At 42.8% G+C, this 19,211-nt stretch overlaps 1 protein-coding gene across 2 annotated transcripts in view; it reads right to left on the bottom strand.

Annotated features, from left to right (window-relative positions):
• stol (voltage-dependent calcium channel subunit stolid) overlaps positions 1-19,211 on the bottom strand; it is a 346,602-nt gene that overhangs the window by 88,737 nt on the left and 238,654 nt on the right. For both annotated transcript variants that reach the window (XM_071598907.1, XM_071598908.1), the window contains exon 2: positions 2,197-2,278. In XM_071598907.1, coding sequence (XP_071455008.1) covers positions 2,197-2,278 — 82 coding nt within the window. The remainder of the gene's footprint in view (positions 1-2,196; positions 2,279-19,211) is intronic.

Raw genomic sequence — 19,211 nt, 5'->3', positions numbered from 1 at the left:
GGCCGGAAGACTTTGTGAGAGCAGTTTTAGTTCCGATTCCGAAAAAGGTAAAGGCCACGTCATGTGAGGACTATAGGACAATTAGTTTGATATCCCACGCAGCTAAAATTGTTCTCAGGATCATAAACAAAAGGATAGAGAGTAGGGCAAATGATTACTTAGGGGATGATCAGTTTGGGTTTAGGAAGGGGAGTGGTACGCGTGATGCCATTGCAGTAATGAGATTATTAATCGAGAGGAATATAGAACACAACCAGGAGGTATTTGCCTGTTTCGTAGATTTCGAAAAAGCGTTTGATAGAGTGAATTGGGAAAAACTAATGAGTATATTGCAGAAAATAGGAACAGATTGGAGGGAAAGGAGGCTAATCCGCAACCTGTACATGTCTCAGACTGCTCAGGTGCGGGTGGGAAACGGGGAGTCAGGATGGGCAGTGTTAGGAAGGGGTGTAAGGCAGGGTTGCCCATTATCACCGTTGCTGTTCAACCTGTATGCAGAGGAAATGATCAAAGAGGCATGGGAAGAACTCGAGGTAGGAATGAAAGTGGGCGGGGGATTCGTAAAATCAGTTAGGTTTGCTGATGACCAAGCTTTAGTTTGTCAGTCAGCCAAGGGGCTGCAAGCATTGCTGAGTGAATTGGAAATTCAGTGCGACAGGTATGAGATGAGAATCAATATTAATAAAACAAAGGTTATGCGATTTTCTAGAAAGAAAAAGGGCAAGCTTAACATTAAAATAGGAGGGCAAAAACTAGAGCAGGTAGAACAGTTTACGTATCTCGGTAGTGTTTTGGACCAACAAGGTCAAAGTAGTAGGGACGTAAGGAGAAGAATTGCGCTAGGCAAAGAGGCTTTCACAAGGAGGAGGGAGTTAATGACAGCGACTTTGAGTAAGGATGTTAAGAAAAGACTCGTAAAAACTTTGATATGGAGCGTAGCTATGTACGGCGCGGAAACGTGGTCGTTGAAGCAGGAGGATAGACGTAGACTGGAGGCTTTTGAAATGTGGGTGTGGAGAAGAATGGAGAAGGTGAAATGGACAGAGAAGAAAACAAATGAGGAAGTACTTGGTATGGTGGGCGAAGAGAGGGGTTTGTTGGGAGCAATCCTATGGAGGCAGGAAAAGTGGATGAAGGGGGTGTTGACCGGCAGTGGGATGTTGAAGACTATGATAGAGGGTAGGATGTTGGGCAAAAGAGGAAAGGGAAGGAACAGGATAGGGATGTTGGACGGGATGAAGGGAGGAAGAAAGTACTCAGAGATGAAGAGGGACCTGATATAGAGTAGGATGATGGATTTTGTGTTTTGTTAGGAGTAATAAAATATTTGTTTGGTAGTTGTGTCCATCGAAAAACCTACCTTAACCGGTAGATTACCTTAAAAAAGAAATATATATATATATATATCTATATATATATATATACATATACATGTATATATATGTATGTATAATATATATATGCATGTATACAACATACATACATATATATATATATATATATATATATATATATATATATTAACACACACACACACACACACACACATATATATATATATATATATATATATATATATATATATATATATATTTAATAAGAACCACTGAGGAACTCGCACTTAATATTATACTGGCAGTTATAACGGAGATCCGTTTTATTTCAATAACTTGAGTTTGAACTTGTTTTGCCGGAATTTTTACGTTTTGGTATTTTAGCATTGTCAACAAATAGTCAGTCGTCCATCTGGTAAATTAATTTTTTGTGGTTTCTTGCAAATATTCATGTGGTGTGAAAAACGATGCCATATCGTGGTGACATTTTGTTCAACAAAAGAATAAACATTTTTGGGCGATTTTCGCATGATGGAATCGTTAGCGAATTAAATTAAACAATTCGTGGAAGAGAATTAAATTATTGCTATGACTGAGCATTGGTAGGTTTTTACGTTTCCAAATACTCATGCAGTTAATTGTGCGCATAAAATTCGCCAGGAGTAGTCGTCGTTCCGTCATGACGAGACTGTCTACCAAATAAATCCATATGCGCGCGGCTTGAAACTACTTGACTGCGTGTAACTTAGGTGAGCGTTGCGCGAAACTCGCTGGTGATACAACTCAGGGGTCGAACTGATGTACGACTTCCCGGCTGTTGAAGGGACGCCCGCAGTTTGTCGTGAATTAGTACTGCACTCACCCTTTGAATCTTGTTCATCTTCGTGAACTGCCTCCCGAACTCCCAGAGGTCGACGCCAAACTTGAGGGCCCAGTTTTTGACTCTGAAAGAAGAGAAACAAACAATGCAATGAATGATAGAAAATCAATACACGCGAAAGTACATGCACCCTATTAAGCTTCAACGGAATGAAAAAGCTAAAATAACCCAAAATCCACCCTCGTATGTTTCCTTCCATTTTTGTTCTTGGAACAAAAATGGAAGGAAGGAAATTTTCCTCCGTTTCGGTATTCCGAATTTTCGATAGGAAAATGCAGAGCTTGTAAAAACTGAAATTTAGCTGTGAAAATACGTTTTTGTAATTAATCAAATAGCGGTGGCTTGAGAAGTGGATATAAGCTTCAGAAGATGCACTTAAAGTGCATGCATGGATAGCCATCAAACTAATATATTGATATATTTTTAAAATTTCTGGTTTCCAGATGTCAGATATTTCTTTCCTCTTTTGTGCATATAACTATGTAACTATATATATATATATATATATATATATATATATATATATATATATATATATATATGCTTCCATAAAAATAGAGTTTGGCAATTATAATTCTAATTAAAGTTATTATAAAATTATTTTCTGGTGTTTTAGGTACACATATATGCAGGGGTGGTCAGATTCTATAGAACAACTGTAGGGTTATAATAAAACCTTATTTTCAATAAAATCTTAAGTCATAGAAATTTTTCTGAGATAATCTGATACCTTTTAATAGTCACTTGGGTTTTATAAAATTACTCATGTGTCAAAACTGGAAAACTATTCCATTAATTCACTTTGAACCCATAGTTATACCACTACGTAGTTGATTACTGTTTCACGATGACAGTGATAATACCACCTCATAGATGAAATCATTTTTTGAAAAACATCAAGGAAATTTAAAAGTTAATGTAGAGGCTATGTTCAAAATGTACTCACTCTGAGAATTGCTGAACTATACTTAGGTTAATCATAACATTAATTACGGATTCATTTGTTATGTGATGGAACTGTTACATGATAACCGAGACGAAAACTCGAGCAATTTTTCACTTAATAAAGATTTATCATCGTCTAGTTTCGATGCGCTACGTCGTTTTCAAGTCCTTGATAAATCACTTAAAAATGATATGGTACATCGAAGCGAGCCGAAAATAAATCTTTATTAAGTGGGAAAATGCAAGAGTTTTCGTCCCTGTTATTTAAGTCAATCACAGTTAAAATCCTATACGAATTTTACAGTGTTTTCTTTGGAAACCACGATAAATAGATTTCTTGAAGGAGTCTGAAGAATAATTGTGTTCAAAAACATATTTTATCGTGCATTTGAACAATGCAATATTTATTTTACACCAGATAAAGGAAATGAATCTGTTGGTGGAGATTGTTGGGTATAGGAAGCTTCAAAATAAAACAAATATTCCTTAATTTTCTAAATCCTCGCGCAAATTACATTAATATGACATTGGAAAAAATAAGAAATTTCGGTTTTCAAACTCAGAGCATAAGGGTCCAGACTTTTGAGCGCTACGGAGAAACTTTCCATTTGCACACATCAGGAGAGAGAGATTTCCCCTTCTATCTTAGTGGTTGAGAAGTTGTGGGCGATGCGTTATTTTAAGAGAGTTTGCCGAGCACCGGGGGAAAGCAACCTGCATTCACACTTCACTAGGTGAAGCCATAATTGACGCCTCGAACGGTACATTTAGGGTTAAGCACGGCCATTGAGGGATGGAAGCTGTTTGTTAAATAACAAGGGAAATACTTGATTGCAATATATCGCTTTGTTTAAGTATTCTATGCAGCAAATGAATGGAATCTTCAAGAATTCAGCAAATTGCCAGCAAGGAATGTTTTCTCAAGGAAGCGAATAGTAAATATTGAATCAGAAGAGGATTTAAACGCGTTACTGTTGATTTTATCTTCTCAGGATTTTATTTTGGCCGAAACATACCAATGTACATCACACTTAGTTTTTATCCTTTTTAAATGTTTCTCATTTTGGTAAAACGTATATGTGTTGCTTCAACAATATTCGTCTCCAATATTTTCTCATAATTTATAGCTATAAATTTTCAATTTTCTAACATTAAATACGATTGATGGCATTCTCAGGTTCATTCGGATTCATTGGGCGTTTTTTCCGAGCGTTTGCATTTATTTTCCCGAAAAACACATTTGGCAAAACCCGATTCGGTATTGGACTAACGCATGTGACATACGCAATCGCACATTGAATAGCGATTCTCAAATGTGCCAATAAAGGAAGGAGTTCGTTGAAATTTCGAAGGAAAAAGAGGGAGACCTTCGGGAAGGAAGGAAGGAATGGCCGCGTCTAGGGTGCCACGAGCTGAAAAAATGGCCGCGTAGATATTGAATTTCGTCGCGCAGTGTCTTTCTTACTTAACTTATTCCTTGGCAAAGAAATGAAGGACGGTGGTGTCAATTCCAAGGGACGAAGCAAAGGGAGCGTGAGGAAAGGAAAGGGCGAGAGATGGAAATTGATCATTCCATCTCTACCCCCCCCCCGCCCCCACAGGGGTAGTGCATTGGAGACAAAGGGAAGGTACGGATAAGGAGCATTGATTCCCGTTCTCAAGTTCAGATGGCGACGACTAGAGTGAAAATGAAGCACAGTGAAATGAAATGGCGAGGGTGGTGAAGGAATATAATAACCATAGAGAACAATTCTGGATGTTTTCGGTGGCATAAAGGATGAAGTAATTTTAATGTCACCGACCATTAGGTCAATTTTCGATACTTTTCACTCGGACGCCAGGAACGTCGAGCGTGTAGCAGCTACGAGACCAAAAACTAATGCGCTTACACGTGTGAAAGGCGGAACCTTCTAATTTCATCTCCATACGGAAGATCTGAATTACTAATGACGAGAGTGGATTATGAAGACTGTAACCTTGTAGGAGATAATGAAGACCTTCGAGGAACCTAGGGAAAGCGGCGCAGTTTTAGGTGAGGCGTATGCATATTGCACCCATATGCATGGACACGGGTACACGTAAATAATTCAGTTAAACGCGGGCGTGCGTCTCGAGGAAGATGAAATTATCGGGCGTGAGAGGGGGTTGGGGGGGGAGGGCGACTGGGGTGAAAGAGAGGGGGGTGGCGAAGGGAGGGTGAGAGGGAAGTGGAGGGCGTGGGAGGAGCGGGAGGTAGACCCGGGGGTGGGGGGGGTGAGGAGCGGCGGGAGAGGTGCGGAATATATGGAGTGCTTTCTGTGCCAATAGTAAGTGGAGGGAAACAGCATGGTACGCACTCATGTCGGTGAGCCGGAAGTTGGTACTAGTTATGGCAGCGGCAGTTAGAAGGGGGAGGAGGAGGGGGGGGGAGAGGGATGGGCGGCGGCTGGGACGCTGTTGGACTACTTCGCCACAGTTTGGGAGAGAGATATGTGTTTGGAGCGTAGAAATCCAAATCTGCATCTCTCCCTCCATCCTCTCCAGCCCCCGTGGTGCGAGATGCTCCGACAAAGCAGCGTCGTACACCACCGATCGCATAGCTCAGTCTGTCGCGACGGAAGCGGTCAGAATCGTCTGGACAATTAGTAATAGCATCATAAATTGTGCTCGATCGGTTTCGTCTGAAGAGCATTCATTTCAATGGTTTTATGACGATCGGGCTCTCAGTCATTCTAAACCCAAGCCAATTGCGCGACTCGGAGATGAGATTCATTTATATGATTTCGAAAATTGTGCGCTAAGGAGAAACTTGTGATGAGGATACAAGGCAGTGGTTTTTTCAACAATCAAGCTCGTTCCCAATCGTTTTTTTAATTAATAAATTTAAATTAGGGCGTCTGAAATAATATGCGATAAAAAGTGAATTTTGGGGACGTGATTCGTTCAGAAGTATGACAGTATCTTTGGAAAACAACGGCGTGAATGATATTGACTTAATTTTACGAAGAATAAAGATTCCATTTTAAAAATTATCAGTTTTTAATTACAGAATTTCTATGATTATCGTGAAATAGTTATATTCAACGCCTGAATAGTATAAAAATTGGTTCTTTTAAATAGAAGAAAGTATTCATTTTAATTCCAAGGAGAACTGGTAGGCTACGTAACACTTTGAACTGAAAAAATCGGAAGTATGGTTAGAGATTGAATAAATATTTGAGAAATACGGCATTAATCTATTGATTAAATTAACCGTGGAAAGAAGCTATCCGTTCTCATTGTTTTAGGAATCCCATGCATTTGCATCGCAAAACGACCGGGTCAATTTCTATGCCATGTTCAGAATGCTAATTTGTGTGATTTTAATATGTCTTCAATGACTCTCAGGTCACTAACCTCAGGCCAGCTGTCCGAGAGAAACATGAGAAGGATTCATTTTTTCCATTAGATAAACATGGGAAACGTTTTGGGGCTCTTTCGGCTAGCATTGCTATGGAAACTCATGGGGAATTCCCATCCAAATGGGATACGCCGGGGGAATTTGAATATCCCGGCCTAAGGTTAAACAAAGTGTTTTACGTGCCGGGTGACTGGACGTGGAGCTCTTGAGAGATTTTCTCTCCGAACGGTTGGGCAAAGGCCTTTGCACGTTCCGCAAGCCGGGCAAGCGGAAGTCCACGGCTAAAAACGAAACAGGACACGAGGGAGCAGATTGGTCATTATCTACAAATTTAATTTGGAGCACCAATTTTGAATGGGCAAAGAAATCTCTGATAGAATCCCTACCTGATGTATACCGGATGAGCTGAAGGACATCGTTTGAATATTCTGGTGCCGAGTTGGAGGGCGTGTGGCCAGTGTGGTTCGAACTGGATGGAGAGACCTTAGGCGGAATCAAAACAGTAGTGGTGGTGAAGATATATTTACTTTTTTCATATCATGACACTTTTATTGCATCCTAAATACCGACGATAGGTTTTGGAAGGTCCCGAACGACTCTTCTACGCATATCGAGAACTTCCTTCAGTTCGATAAACATTATGTCTTTGTAAAAATCGTGTCGTGACCTCTGCAGGCTTCCACGATGTTCAAAAATCTTTCCTCCCTTGTTTGCCCAATGTCCTCCCTCCAAACACAACCTTGAAAGTTCCACTCCCTATCAATATCGCTTCCACAATTTTGTAAGCGTTTTTAGGGTTTTTACCAACAAATACGAGTTTGACATGCGTTACATTTTCAGCGCTGGTTGTTCACTCGGCCCAACTTATTTTCTTGATTCTTCGCCTCGCCCACGTGTAAAAAACCTCCAATCTACGCTCATCTTCTTTCCTCATATACCTTTTGAACCAATGAGTGCTACGCTCCATTAACTAGTTTTTTTGTGGCAAAATGGTACATAGGTTAAATTGCTATTCTAATTACCAGTCATGATTTAGCAACCCAAAAAATATAGATTCGACACATAATGATAGGATTGTGAGTGGGTTTGCAAGGGATCGAGTCGGTACATCAAACGATTCTTGTGTCCTAAGCCATCAGTCCCTTTTTCATTCTCAATAGCTGTCGTGAGATTCTTGCGCAAAAGATATTTTCATCTATGTTCTCTTCCCGCATAAAAAGGCCTTGATATTTTCATTGACACGCGAACATGTTTCTTGTATCGGTGGGACCTTCTTCTACCTAACCCTTTAAGCGTTATTTCTAGAATTAGTTCGATCCAGGTGTTCTCCAAAGCACGTACTCCAAATGGATTTATTCTCCAGGGAGAGTGTGGTTTGGAAATGTCGGAAAATGACGAAACAGTATTGCGCATGGCGATGTATTCAGCTTTATGAAACGCGAAGTAATTTGCTATGTGAATATTATGATTATTATTTAGTTTCTTCATGTCGTAATACCATATTTAGCGGTAACTGGAATGCTCAGAGAGAAAGATAACTATTACAAAGCCACTTCACGATATCCTTCATCGACGCTGCTCGCCTTGGCATGACTACGCGGTTCCAACGACGTATTCCACCTGCGCAGTGGCTTCAACCCATGGCGATCTTCACTGATTACCCGTCGCCAAAAATTTAATTAGGTAAACTGAGAAGAACTTCCTCTCTCGTGGCAGAGGGAGCGTTGATGATCGAAAAGAGGGGACCACCGAGGGAAGTGGAGACCGTGGGTTCGTTTAGGACGGACGGGAGCTTTAAGGCGATCAATAAGCGAGGGAGGTTGTATACAGGAGAGAAAAAAGGAGGAAAATAAGAAGATAGAAAGAAAAAAAAGAAGATAAAATGGAAAGGAGGACTGTAAGAGTGGTGGAGAGGGAGAGGCCGCGGCAAGAGTGCTAAAAGGGATGCATGTATATCCACACTCTCAAACACATACACACAACGTATGCATGTATGTATTCCATAAGCTCCATCACCTATAGTTTTAGGTATTATAGTAGTAGGTAGTATAGGGTTTAGGAAGGGGAGAGGTACGCGTGATGCCATTGCAGTAATGAGATTATTAATCGAGAGGAATATAGAACACAACCAGGAGGTATTTGCCTGTTTCGTAGATTTCGAAAAAGCGTTTGATAGAGTGAATTGGGACAAACTAATGAGTGTATTGCTCCGTAGGTTTTTGCGGCGGTGGTTTGAAGGATTCTGCATCGTCGGGTTTCACCGCGTCGTTGTTTGATGCTGACAACAGTTTCGCTGAAGTTGTATTCGGCATATTCAGGTCGAAGATGAGGGACTCCAGAGCAGAGCAGTTTCTTGCAAGGGCTCTGGCGTAGGTAGCCCTTACGCTGCGCCTTTCCAGTCTCCAAAGCTACTAAGGCGGGAAGAATTCTTCTGCGTTGTCAGTCGTTTGATTTATTCCCGCTCAGAGCAGCCTTGGCTTCTTCTTTGCCGGAAGGGTGTCTTGCTCGTCTTGGGATGCTATGGGGCGCTTGTAGCGGTCCCATGGCCACACCCTTATGTCGCCAACACGGCGAATTACTTTTACTTCCGCTTCTGCCGCTTTTCTGAAGAATTTTCCAGAGATTCTAGGCAGAAGGACGTCCAGGGTTTCCAGCTTTCCGTCCTCGTGCATTTCGGAAACGCGGGCGTAACGACCGCGTGCCATGATGTCACGAAGAGCAGAATTCTGCACCACCTGAATTTGAGCGAGACTCGTTCGCGACACTCCTGACCATACCGGAGCAGCGTGCGTGATGACAGGCAGCACGCACGCTTGGAACAGTCTACGCTTCGTGTCCATACTCAGGACCGGCGGGCGGATAATCGGCCGGAGCCGACTAAGCGCCTTTCTACGTACACGAAGCGCTTGGGCGTTCCAAGGGAATTTCCGGTCCATCAGCAATCCGAGGTAGGTAACTTCGGATTCCCACGGTAGAGCGACTCCATTCACAGTTAGGTTCACTCCTGGCGGCCGACCATTTCCCGGATGAAGATGATTGCCTTCGTCAGCTGTGCGTTAACAGCAAAGCGCCATCGGTGGTACCATTCTAGGAGATCCGCCACAGCGCTCTGCAGTCTTCGCACCGCGGTCACCTTCTGCCAGGAACAGCATAGGAAGGGCTGGGAAGCTGGGACATGCTGTCTACAGGAAGAAGACGCACGCTGACCGTTATCTTAACGCAGCCTCTCACCTCCACCCGCTCCAGAAAACGTATTTGGTGGACACGCTAGTTCACCGAACCTATGACATTTCTGACGCCGATTCTTTGCCAACAGAAAAGAAACATCTCCTGAAAGCATTGCAGAAAAACGGCTATCAGAACGATATGGTCCTTAAAAGGACCACCAGGGAAGAAAGGCGAAGACGGGATTGGGACAAGTCCATCAAGCAGACGGGACCGGACCCAAACGCATACGCTACTTTCCCCTACGTATCGGGAACATCCGAGAAGATAGGCAGAGTCCTGAAAAAACATGACGTGGTGACAAGATTTAACTGCACCAAGAAAATAGCAGACTGTCTCCCTGGACCGAAGGATAAAATTCCGAAAGACCTATACGAAGGGGTCTACCAAGTACCCTGCTCATCTGGGAAAGCCTAAATCGGGGAAACATGCCGCTCAATGAAAGTTCGGATGAAGGAACACCTCCGGGCAACAACAAATAAGCAGTTTCACCTGTCGGCCATTTCAGAACACCAATGGAGTGAACCCGGTCACGGGATATTATTCCGCAAAGGAAACATAATAGTAAAGGAGAGTAGATACTACCCACGATTAATTAGAGAAGCAATTGAAATCGCAAAAAACCCGGAGAACATTAACAGAGATGAAGGCTACCATCTCCACAACGCGTGGAAGAGAGTTCTCCGGAAATGGACCAATCAGCGAGCAGCCATTAGACGGGACCACCTGTATTAGGGTGGCAAAAATCCGAGTCCCTCATCTTCGGCCTGAAGACGCCGAATGCAACTTCGGCGAAACTGTTGTCAGAATCAAACAACGACGCGGTGAAACCCGATAATGCAGAATCCTTAATGAGTTTATTGCAGAAAATAGGAATAGATTGGAGGGAAAGGAGGCTAATCCGCAACCTGTACATGTCCCAGATTGCTCAGGTGCGAGTGGGGCATGGGGAGTTCGGATAGGCAATGTTAGGAAGAGGTGTAAGACAGGGTTGGCCACTATCACCGTTGCTGTTCAACCTGTATGCAGAGGAAATGATTAAAGAGGCATGGGAAGAGCTGGAGGTAGGAATGAAAGTGGGCGGTGAATTCGTAATATCAGTTAGGTTTGCTGATGACCAAGCTTTAGTTTGTCAGTCAGCCAAGAGGCTGCAAGCATTGATGAGTGAATTGGAAATTCAGTGCGACAGGTATGGGATGAGAGTCAATATTAATGAAACAAAGGTGATGCGATTTTCTCGAAAGAAAAAGGCTGAGCTAAACATTAAAATAGGAGGTCAAAAACTAGAGCAGGTAGAACAGTTTACGTTCCTCGGAAGTGTTTTGGACCAATACGGTCAAAGTAGTAGGGAAGTTAGGAGAAGAATTGCGCTAGGCAAAGAGACTTTCACAAGGATGAGGGAGTTGATGACAGGGACTTTGAGTAAGGATGTTAAGAAAAGACTCGTAAAAACTTTGATATGGAGCGTAGCTATGTGCGGCGCGGAAACGTGGTCATTGAAGCAGGAGGATAGACGCAGATTGGAGGCTTTTGAAATGTGAGTGTGGAGAAGAATGGAGAAAGGGAAATGGACGAAAGAAGAAAACAAATGAGGAGGTGCTAGGTTTGATGGGCGAAGAGAGGGGTTTGTTGAGAGAAATCCTGTGGAGGCAGGAAAGGTGGATTAAAGGGGTGTTGACCGGCAGTGGGATGTTGAAGACTGTGATAGAGGGTAGAATGTTGGGCAAAAGAGGAAAGGGAAGGAACAGGATAGGGATGTAAGATGGCATGAAAGGAGGAAGAAAGTACTCAGAGATGAAGAGGGACCTGATATAGAGTAGGATGCTGGATTTTGTGTTTTGTTGAGAGTCACAAAATATGTATTTAGTGGCTGTGTCCATCGAAAAACCTACCTTAACCGGTAGATTACCTTATAAATCTAAATTATATAAACACAGTTTTAGATTTTTGAATCATAGAAACACAAAGAAAGGACACTTACATATGTAGTTTTGACCTTCCGACGGCACGACCTTCGTTATCAGAATTATATATGTATATATATATATATATATATATATATATATATATATATATTTATATATATATATATATATATATATATATATATATATATATATGTGTGTGTGTGTGTGTGGTGTGAAGAGGGACCTGAGGTGACATAGGATACTGGATTTTGTGTTGTGTTAGGAGTCACAAAATATTTATTTAGTAGCTGTGGCCATCCGAAAACCTAGCTTAACCGGTAGATTACCTAATAATAATACACACACACACACGAACTGATACAAATATATGTGTATGTATGTATGTATGACACAGTACGTGATCCTGGTTTTTCGGTCTTACTCATTGATAGTAGTTCAGAGAACAGACTTTTTTAAAATTGATTATTTTTTTCTTCAAAAGGCTCAAATTGGCGTCGGAGACATTCGTTGAAACCCTGAGAATGGAGATAGGGAATGTTTAGCGGCGAGGGATTCGATGTCGGGAGGGGTTTAAGGGATTCCAAGCGGTGTGGGTTGGTCGGGGTGGCTGAGAGGGTGTGGCGAGTCACCGTGGGGGTCGTCGCCTGCCCTAGGTTGGACGGAGTGAGAGGACCTTCGTGTGTTTTTGGAGGGGGGGCTGGTGAGAGCAGCGTGGGTGGGGTGGTCGTGGAGATTGAGGGGTTTGGGGCAGCTAAGAGAATGGAAGAGTGCAAAGGGGAAGGTGGGTGGGGGGGGGAGAAAGTCGCGGATAAAACGACCCGAATATCCGACACGCCCTCATCCCAACCCACCCATCGGCACCACCACCTTCTTCTCCGTAGCACACTTCCACCTCCCCACTCTCCCTCCTCTCCGTTGCTCCCCTCCCTCACCGTCACGCCCCTCGACACTTCTCCGCACTCTTAAAACCCTCTAAATATCCCCCTCACTCCTCTTCCATCACCCCTTGTCCTGGGTTGCGCTCACTTCCTCTTCTCTGCATTCTTCTTCTCGCGCTCTCCAATTCCGTAGGTTTTTTCCCCTTTCAGTTTCTTTTTATTATTTCGTATCAAAATAGAATGAATTTCCCAAGCTTGCTTGAAGAGTTGCAACCCCAGTTGTGATGATGGGTGGCGACCGAAGGATTGTGGATTCGAAATTTTGTCATGATTTGTTCGAGGCGTTTCAGTGCCTTATCATTATTCTCGATCGCCACTTTAATGACGCTCAGCGTTTGCGAATTGAATTCACGGTGAAAAGGAGGCCTGACAACTCACAAACCAATCGAGAGGTAAATGACATTAGCACCGACTCTCTTTGATCATGACCCTAGGATGAACTTATGACCTGTGCGGAGAAATACTTTGCCACTTATTCCTATTGCAATGGGCAATGCATAGAAGGGACTTTATAGGTGAGTCATTTTTCAAATTCGGAATTGCGTCCATCATCGACAGTTAAATTGAATCACCGTCGGAATTGCATCATTTTAATGCCACCTACCCATCCCATGGACTACTACCTTGACGTGGTGGAAGGGCTTTCCGATGACCCCTAGAGCTGTGCTGGCGGAAGTAATAAAAAATTGCTCCTGGTAGGGTCACCCATGCCAGATACGAGGGTCATCCGGAAAGTAGTACCCGTTCGTGCCGCATGAAGTGCTGACGACGCGAGTAGCCGCTGGACGAGGTCAGATAGCTTCAGTGGCTTGTCTGCCTTCTCTGAGCCAAGTTGCGTGACGCTAGCATTGCCTGTGTTGTTTCTGTGATTGTATACAATGTTTAAAAAAATTGAGAACGCCGCCAGTTGTGAAGTGAGGGCAGTGATTAAATTCCTCAATGCAAGAAACGTTCGCCCATGTGATATTCATCGCCAATTAAAGGAGGTGTATGGAGACAATGTAATGGACGAGTCGTCTGTTCGGCGGTGGTGTCGCAACTTCAACATGGGGAGGGGGAACACACACGACGATGAGCGTTCGGGGAGACCGTCTGTCATTACAGACCAACTGGTGAGCTCAGTTGACGAATTCGTGAGGAACGATCGGCGCGTCACAATTGATGACATCTGTGAGCATTTTCCCAATGTTTCTCGAACAATTGTTCATGAAATTGTTAAACACCATCTGCATTATGCAAAAATTTGTGCAAGATGGGTCCCTCGCGTATCTCAATGAGCTGGCGGCGAAGGACTATGCAGCAGGAATACAGAAACTTGTCACACGTTATGACAAATGCCTTAATTTGCTTGGAGATTATGTTGAGAAGTAGTTTAAAGTATCCTCTTTCAAATAAAATTTTTTATGTTTGTTAATATTTACTTTTGTGTATTTAATTCACGAACGGGTACTACTTTCCGGATGACCCTCGTAGGTCGAAGGTTAGTAGCCAGACGAAAGGTAGTCCACGCAGCGTCTCTTCCTCAGTGAGGCCGCTGCAATGGCGTCTGACCCCAGTGGGGCGGCCAAAAAGTGATGGTGTCACGCTAAAAACACTATTGAGGAAGGAAACGGGAAACCACCTCAATTTCATTCCCAATATTTAAATAGTGGATAACAGAGAGATTTTGAGTCCTGGCAACTACGGGGCGACTACGGGGCCAATGGGCCGTATGTCGTGCCCGGGACACGAAGAAAGGGCAGGAACAGGGTAGGGATGTTTGATGGGTTGAAGGGAGGAAGGAAGTACTCATATAGGAAGAGGAAGTTGTTGTAGAGTAGAATTTTAGGATTAAAAATAACTTCTTTGGTAGTAGTGTCCTTCCGAAACCTACCTTAACTGGCAGATTACTTCATAAAATCTCTCCTAATCAGTGTCATTATTGACCAGTTAACAGGACGAATAGTAATCAATCCTTCATAGGTTTTTCAAAAAAATCAAACCGTTCACGAAATGGCCTTTTAGGGAATAGAGGAGAAGCTAGCGGCTATGGGACCTGGTCTCAGCTCGGATTTTATTTGCATGTGATATATGGTAAACAAAATTTGTTTGAGACTGACCATTGACAACCTGTTTTACAAGAGTGGGCAACTGTGTTCCTGGGAACTGCAGTTGCTCACTCGTCGTTGAAATCAACGATGTAAATCCTTTGATGAGACCTGAGAAACGCAGCAATCAACCCGAAGGTCGGTTTGGTAGGTGATGGTAGAGTTCACCCAGCACTAAACCCTATACGGCGTGTGAAAATTCACACATCAGTTCCTTTCCCTGTACCGGTTATGGTTTCCCAGGAAGACCTGGTACCCGAAAAATCACATAAGCTTGGGTGGAGCTGCAGGTGCCCAGAGTGCCTTGCCCGGGAATCGAACCTGGGATCCTCCAGTCAGCAGTCCAACGCTCTACCTACTGGACTACCGTGACCCACTATAAATATGTATATATGTATATATACATATATATACATAAATAAATATGTACATATACATATGTATGTATATATACTTATATATATATATATATATATATATATATATATATATATATACCCTCCCCGGACTACAACCTTGACGTGGTGGAAGGGCTTGTGCGTTCCGATGACCCCTAAAGCTGTGCTGGCGGGAGTAATTGTAATTGCTCCTGGTAGGGTCACCCATGCCAGATAGGTCGAAGGTTAGGAGCCAGACGAAAGGTAGTCCACGCAGCGTCTGTTCCTCAGTGAGGCGGCTGCAATGGCGTCTGACCCCAGTGGGGCGGCCAGTAGGTGATGGTGTCACGTTAAAAACACTATTGAGGAAGGCAACGGGAAACCACCTCAATTATCATTCCCTAGAAAAATATGATGGACAATAGAGATATTTTGAGTCCTGGCAACCACGGGGCTCGGCCCAATCGGCCGTGTGTCGTGCCCGGCAGCGGGGGAGGCAAGGCTTCCGCGGTCGTCATCCCACGAAACCCTTGCAAGGGAAAACCAGCAGCAGCAGGACAGAAGACGCAGGAGAAGAAAACCAAATTAGTTAGAATAGGAACGTGGAATGTTAGGACAATGATTAGGACAGGGAAATTGGAGAATGTTAAGCGAGAGATGGAAAGGGGAAATATAGATATTTTAGGTCTATGCGAGGTGAGATGGAAAGATAGCGGGGATTACTGGAGTGATAAGTGTAGAATAATATACAGCGGTGGGGACGAGAGCCAACGAGGGGTTGCCATAGTATTAAATGAAGAGGTAGGAAGAAGCGTAGTCAACATAGAGCAGGTAACGGATAGAATACTACTAGTGGAGATAAAAGCAGAACCGACGAACTTAGTTATTATTCAGGTATACATGCCACCGAGCAACCATAAGGAAGAAGAGGTCGATAGGATATACGATCAGTTAGAGGACATGATCGCGTGTGTTCCTGCAGGGAAACATTTGATAGTGATGGGGGATTGGAATGCGACGGTAGGCGAAGGAAGAGATGGTGATGAGGTGGGCGACTACGGTTTAGGCACGAGGAATGACCGCGGGGAGAAAGCAGTTGAGTTCTGCAGGAGACAGGGGTTAGTCATCACCAACACTTGGTTTAGACACCACAAAAGACGCAGGTATACATGGAAAATGCCAGGTGACTCAGGAAGATATCAGCTAGATTATATCCTGGTTAGACACAGGTTTAGGAACAGTGTGATAAATTCGCACAGCTTCCCGGGAGCGGATGCGGACTCAGACCACAATTTAGTTGTTATGAAATGTAGCGTACGTTTCAAAAAGATAAGGCAGGGGCGGCGGGTTAGAAAATGGAATGTAGAAGCATTAAATGGGTTGAAAAGGAAGGAATACAAACAGGCGGTAGAGAGAATCATGGAGGATGGTAAAGGGCTTATAACTATTGAAGAAAAATGGGAAATGATCAAAAAAGGGTTATCGGAAGCCGCAAAAGACACTATTGGAACCGTTAACGCTAAAAGGACTAGGAAACCATGGATCACGGATGAGATGATTACAAAGATGGATGAGCGGCGAAAATGGAAGAATATAAATACAGAATTAGGCAAAATGAAGTACAAAGAATTGAACAATAAATTGAGGCGGGCAACAAATAAAGCAAAGGAAGCATGGTGGAAGACGCAGTGCGAGGATATGGAAAGTCTGCAGAGGAAGGGGGAAATCGGTGCGCTGTACAGCAAAGTTAAATCTTTATCGGGAAGTAAGAAAGGGAGATCAACGATAGCAGTTAGAGATAAGGCCGGTAAGGTAATAGTTGACACAGGAAAGATCGAAGAGAGATGGAAGGAATATGTAGAAGAACTGTATATAAAGAGCTTAGACCAACAAAGTTAGACATTGGAAAGGAACATGACGTAGAGGAAGATAGCTTAGGTCCAGGCATACTAGAGAATGAGATAGAAAGGGCATTAAGGGAGATGAAACTAAATAAGGCCGTAGGGGTAGATAACATTCCCGTGGAACTTTTGAAATGCTTGGGAAAATGTGGGAGGAAGAGGCTATATGGGCTGATCCGTAGTATTTATGAGGAGGGAATCTGGCCGGAAGACTTTGTGAGATCAGTTTTAGTTCCTATTCCGAAAAAGGTAAAGGCCACGTCATGTGAGGACTACAGGACAATTAGTTTGATATCCCACGCAGCTAAGGTTGTTCTCAGGATCATAAACAAAAGGATAGAGAGTAGGGCAAATGATTACTTAGGGGATGATCAGTTTGGGTTTAGGAAGGGGAGAGGTACGCGTGATGCCATTGCAGAAATGAGATTATTAATCGAGAGGAATATAGAACACAACCAGGAGGTATTTGCCTGTTTCGTAGATTTCGAAAAAGCGTTTGATAGAGTAAATTGGGAAAAACTAATGAGTATATTGCAGAAAATAGGAATAGATTGGAGGGAAAGGAGGCTAATCCGCAACCTGTACATGTCTCAGACTGCTCAGGTGAGGGTGGGAAACGGGGAGTCAGGATGGGCAGTGTTAGGAAGGGGTGTAAGGCAGGGTTGCCCATTATCACCGTTGCTGTTCAACCTGTACGCAGAAGAAATGATCAAAGAGGCATGGGAAGAACTCGAGGTAGGAATGAAAGTGGGCGGGGAATTCGTAAAATCAGTTAGGTTTGCTGATGACCAAGCTTTAGTTTGTCAGTCAGCCAAGGGGCTGCAAGCATTGCTTAGTGAATTGGAAATTCAGTGCGACAGGTATGGGATGAGAATCAATATTAATAAAACAAAGGTTATGCGATTTTCTAGAAAGAAAAAGGGCAAGCTTAACATTAAAATAGGAGGGCAAAAACTAGAGCAGGTAGAACAGTTTACGTATCTCGGTAGTGTTTTGGACCAACAAGGTCAAAGTAGTAGGGACGTAAGGAGAAGAATTGCGCTAGGCAAAGAGGCTTTCAGAAGGAGGAGGGAGTTAATGACAGCGACTTTGAGTAAGGATGTTAAGAAAAGACTCGTAAAAACTTTGATATGGAGCGTAGCTATGTACGGCGCGGAAACGTGGTCGTTGAAGCAGGAGGATAGACGTAGACTGGAGGCTTTTGAAATGTGGGTGTGGAGAAGAATGGAGAAGGTGAAATGGACAGAGAAGAAAACAAATGAGGAAGTACTTGGTATGGTGGGCGAAGAGAGGGGTTTGATGGGAGCAATCCTATGGAGGCAGGAAAAGTGGATGAAGGGGGTGTTGACCGGCAGTGGGATGTTGAAGACTGTGATAGAGGGTAGAATGTTGGGCAAAAGAGGAAAGGGAAGGAACAGGATAGGGTTGTTGGACGGAATGAAGGGAGGAAGGAAGTACTCGGAGATGAAGAGGGACCTGATATAGAGTAGGATGATTGATTTTGTGTTTTGTTAGGAGTAATAAAAAATTTGTTTGGTAGTTGTGTCCGTCCAAAAACCTACCTTAACCGGTAGATTACTTAAAAAAAAATATATATATATATACTTTTATATATATATATATATATATATATATATATATATATATATATATATATATATATATTATGTATGTATTTATTCTCTCTATATACATATAAATAAATAGAGAGATACATAGTAGTCTTTTATCAAATAGACGCATGGCATCAGTAATAATATCGTCATGGGTGAAAATCAACCGCATATCCTCATTCAGCCACCTGGCGAACAGACTACAGCATTCCTTGGTTTTAGTTCTCGAGTTTAGTCCTTGAGTTTAATCATCCTCGATTTGTTGCTTTGGTTGCTTGGTATTCTTGGCAGTTGATAAACCTCCAGCTTTGGATGCGTTAACATCACATTTTTTTAAGTTCATACAAATTATGCAGGATAGACTCAATGGAAGTATTATGGTTTAATTTGCAAAGTTGCGGAAATTAATGATATGGCCTCATTGCGCAGCAGCTAATTCAAATAAAAACTTTACTCCCACATGTAAGACTATTCCGAGCACTTTGAAGAATCAACTAAGCGAAGTATGGATTCTTAGGATCAATTCCGTTTTCTTTTTAAACCAGCAACTAATATATCATTAGATACCGGCGAATGATATAGTATTATTGGGACGATTGGAAAA

This window comes from Hetaerina americana, unplaced genomic scaffold (genome assembly GCF_022747635.1).
Source record: "Hetaerina americana unplaced genomic scaffold, ioHetAmer1.1.p SCAF_10, whole genome shotgun sequence".
Lineage (NCBI taxonomy): Eukaryota > Metazoa > Arthropoda > Insecta > Odonata > Calopterygidae > Hetaerina > Hetaerina americana.
Note: the sequence above shows the minus strand (reverse complement) of the source record. Positions and strands in the feature narration are given on the sequence as shown.